The sequence below is a fragment of the Octopus bimaculoides genome, chromosome 16 (genome assembly GCF_001194135.2).
Source record: "Octopus bimaculoides isolate UCB-OBI-ISO-001 chromosome 16, ASM119413v2, whole genome shotgun sequence".
Lineage (NCBI taxonomy): Eukaryota > Metazoa > Mollusca > Cephalopoda > Octopoda > Octopodidae > Octopus > Octopus bimaculoides.
In genome coordinates this window covers 35,084,042-35,087,791 of record NC_068996.1, presented here as the reverse complement: position 1 = coordinate 35,087,791, position 3,750 = coordinate 35,084,042, and the positions used below count along the sequence as shown (strand labels likewise).

Sequence of the window (3,750 nt, the reverse complement as noted above, 5' to 3'; positions counted from 1 at the left end):
TATATATATATATATATATATATATATATGAAACACTTATCTATATTTTAGTATATGAACATTACAGTCTTAATGAAAGGTTATACATAAACCTCATTGTCATTTCTTTTCTAATTTATTTTTCTTCTATTTCAGTGTAATTAAACTATGTTAGCATTCATACTACCATGTGTTAGATGGATCAATTTCAACACATCAACTCTCCATTTATTTTCTTGTGTGAGATTCTAAGATTAGCCCTTATCACAGCAGTCCACATATTCTTTATACTTCCTCTTCCACATGTTCTTTCCGTGGATATCATTTGGTACTTCTTTACCCAACTGTTGTCCTCCCTACATGTTACATGTCTCTACCACTTTAGTCTTCTCTCTTACACATCTCATTCCTATTATATCCAGTTTTTAATCCAGACTTGAGACTTAGGAAAGCTTTATATTACACAGAACATATAAAAAAAGGGCCAAATGTCTATAGACAAGCGTGTATACTTAGGACAAACTTATGAAAATGCTTTGAACAGGCAAAGGTTTAAAAGACAGTTCATACATGTTTTATATAGATACCATAACCACAGAGGTGATGTGTTTCTACTATCTTATGTATATTTTTTCAAAACCAGAGAAGAGAGTTGACATTAAAGGTGGAGTATCAACTCTCCCCTTCCCTCAAATCTTTTTTTATTAAATTAGTTTTTTTTCTTAACCTATTACAGAAACCCAATATCTATAGAAATAGTGTTTTAAAACAGCCAAGAAAATAAGTCTTTTAAAATCTGTTGAACATTTTATTATAATAATAATAATAATAATAATAATAATAATAATAATAATAATAATAATAAGCATGGCTGTGTGGTTAACAAATTGTTGTATTTCAGGATTATCTTCCCCAGCAGCACCACCAATAACCATATGTGCTGTATATTCGTTCTTCACTCGTTTATTACTGTTTTTATTCTAACTCGTGTCCATTGTCTGGAAATCTTTCTTCATACATCTGTATTCTCTTCAGCGACACTTTCTGTTTTTGTGTGCGCTCTTGCTCTGCTCATTCCAGCAAGAGCACACGTGAAGATGGAAAGTGCTGCTGAGTAAGTCACAGATGTGACAAAAGATTTCTGGACAATGGACATGAATTAAAATAAGAGCAGTAATAAACAAGTGAAGAACAAATATATAGTACATGTGTTTATTTGGCAAAAATAGACCATCCCGGAATACAAGAATATCTGTTTTAACACATGACTTCACATCAGGAATCTTGCAACACAAATTTATAAACTTATTTTTATTATAACTGTACATAAAAACAAATATTAATATACAAACACACTGACACACACATACACACACACATGCACAATGGGCTTCTTCCAGTTTCTCTCTATCAAATTCACTCACAAAGTTTTGGTTAGCCCAAGGCTATATAGTAGAAGATACTTGCCCAAGGTGGCACACAGTAAGACTGAACCTGAAACCATCTGGTTGGGAAACAAACTTCTTACCACGCAGTTATACCTGCACCTATACAGACAGAAAAATAGACATAAAAAGCAAAATGAAATCGACTTCTCTCCATATCTTTTGCTAAGAATTCCTTCTCTGTATGTTTCATTTCCAGTGTCTCACTATAAATTTCTTTGTATTTCACATGGAATATGTCATATGTGGGGGACACTATTGAATTATAAAAGTTCATTTAGCATATTGAATTGATTGTTCTTTGGAGAGAACATTTACCAAAATTCTTTTGCATTTATATTCTATATATTTCTGTTAAGTTTTACAACATACAAAAATAGACTTCAACAATGATTTACAACATTAGTTATATTACAGAAATAAAAGTGAATATAATAGAATAAGAGTATAATGGAATAATGATGTAATGGAATGTTCTGTTTTCATTTTTTGATTTTGAATGGTTTTAAATTATTCTGCCATCATTGTTTCAATTTGACACATGATCTCAGATCATGTTACTCAAACAAATAGTACTTTGGGGAGGAAAAAAAAGACCTTCACCCTTGAACAAAAAAAATGTGTATATGTGTGGATGTTCATATATATATATATATATAATGTATATTTCTCTCTCTCTCTCTCCATATATATATATATATATATATATCACAAATAACAGACACCATAGAATAGCATCAGAGTGCAGATCATAGGTGTAGGGCTCAAGAAATTAATATATCACAAAATGAAAAAAAAGTGTTTTTAAAATGTCTTCAATTTCAGCCCAATGATCTCATATCAAATCATCCATCAAACATGGACATCTCCAAAATGCTTACCTTAATTATTCTGATACATAATAGTTTGAGAATGCACACAGAGATTTTATTGAATTTTAAAATATTCATCACTTGTCCTTAAATCTGTTTCAGATGCAAAGTCCCAGAAAAAGCCTCTTGGATCAAAGACATCATTACGATCTGGAAGCATTTCAAGCTTAAAGGGTTCAACTACGGCTCAGGTAAAAAAATGATGTTTTCTAACTGAATCATGTGACTTGTCTGAGATATGTATTATTGTTTTTATTGTTGTTATTATTATCTATTACAAAGAGCTATGTAATCAGTTATTTTTATTGAAAACAATTGAAAAGAGACAGTAGAGAGAGAGAGACAGAGACTGTCACAGTGAATAAAAATTTTTGTGATTGGAGTATGTACAATAATAAAAGAAATTAAAAGCCTCATTTTGATTTTTTAAAAAAAAAAAAGATATTTTAGCATTGGAATTTCTAAACAGTGTATAATTTAGTAAGTGCTTTCTTAAAGCAAAAGTTACATACGCCAAACTAATAAATATGCTACTTTCTTTGTCAGTATAAATCGTTGGTGTGTTGGAAGATGGTGAGCTTGCAGATCTTTTAGAATATCAGAAAAAACACCTTGTAGAATTTATTTTGGTTCTTTCCATTCTGAATTCAAATCACACTGAGATCAACTTTGCTTTTTTTCCCTCCAAGGTTGATAAAATAGAGTAATAGGAGTCAATAGTGTTGGCTAATCCCCTGCCCATCAAAATTGCTGGCTTTGTATCTAAATCAAAACCCATTATAGTTGTTAGGAAGAGGACAAAAATGTGGGAGAGGACACTGTTCTCTTCAATATGTCAGAAAAATCTGAAAACACTGGGTGATGTCTCTTTAGCCTGAAATTATTCTACTCTACCAACACATGCAATTTGAATGACTTGCATTATTTATGGCTGGTATGGGTCATTCAAGTTATGCTCACTTTGCTTTACTTTCAGTACAATTCTTATGCATGTATAAGTGTTTGAGTGTGTATAAGAGTGAGTATGTATATAGGTATTTACATTGTGTAGTATATAGTCATTATATATATTTCAGGTTTGTGGATTAGTGGTTAGGTTGTTGGATTCATGATGATAAGATTGTGGTTTCAATTCCTGGATTGGCAGCATGTTGTGTTCTTGAGCAAAACATTTAATTTCACATTGCCCCAGTTCACTCATCATCATCATCATCATCATCATCATCGTTTAACGTCCGCTTTCCATGCTAGCATGGGTTGGACGATTTGACTGAGGACTGGTGCAACCGGATGGCTACACCAGGCTCCAATTTAATTTGGCAGAGTTTCTACAGCTGGATGCCCTTCCTAACGCCAACCACTCAGAGAGTATAGTGGGTGCTTTTACGTGTCACCCGCACGAAAACGGCCACGCTCAAAATGGTGTCTTTTATGTGCCACTGGCAACGATCTCG

The 3,750-nt window shown here is 32.4% G+C and overlaps 1 protein-coding gene across 4 annotated transcripts in view; it reads left to right on the top strand.

Annotated features, from left to right (window-relative positions):
* The window catches only part of LOC106870681 (centrosomal protein of 290 kDa), a 364,606-nt gene that overhangs the window by 259,944 nt on the left and 100,912 nt on the right, over positions 1–3,750 (top strand). For all 4 annotated transcript variants that reach the window (XM_052973702.1, XM_052973701.1, XM_052973700.1 and 1 more), the window contains exon 7: positions 2,399–2,487. In XM_052973702.1, the coding sequence (XP_052829662.1) occupies positions 2,399–2,487 (89 nt within the window). The remainder of the gene's footprint in view (positions 1–2,398; positions 2,488–3,750) is intronic.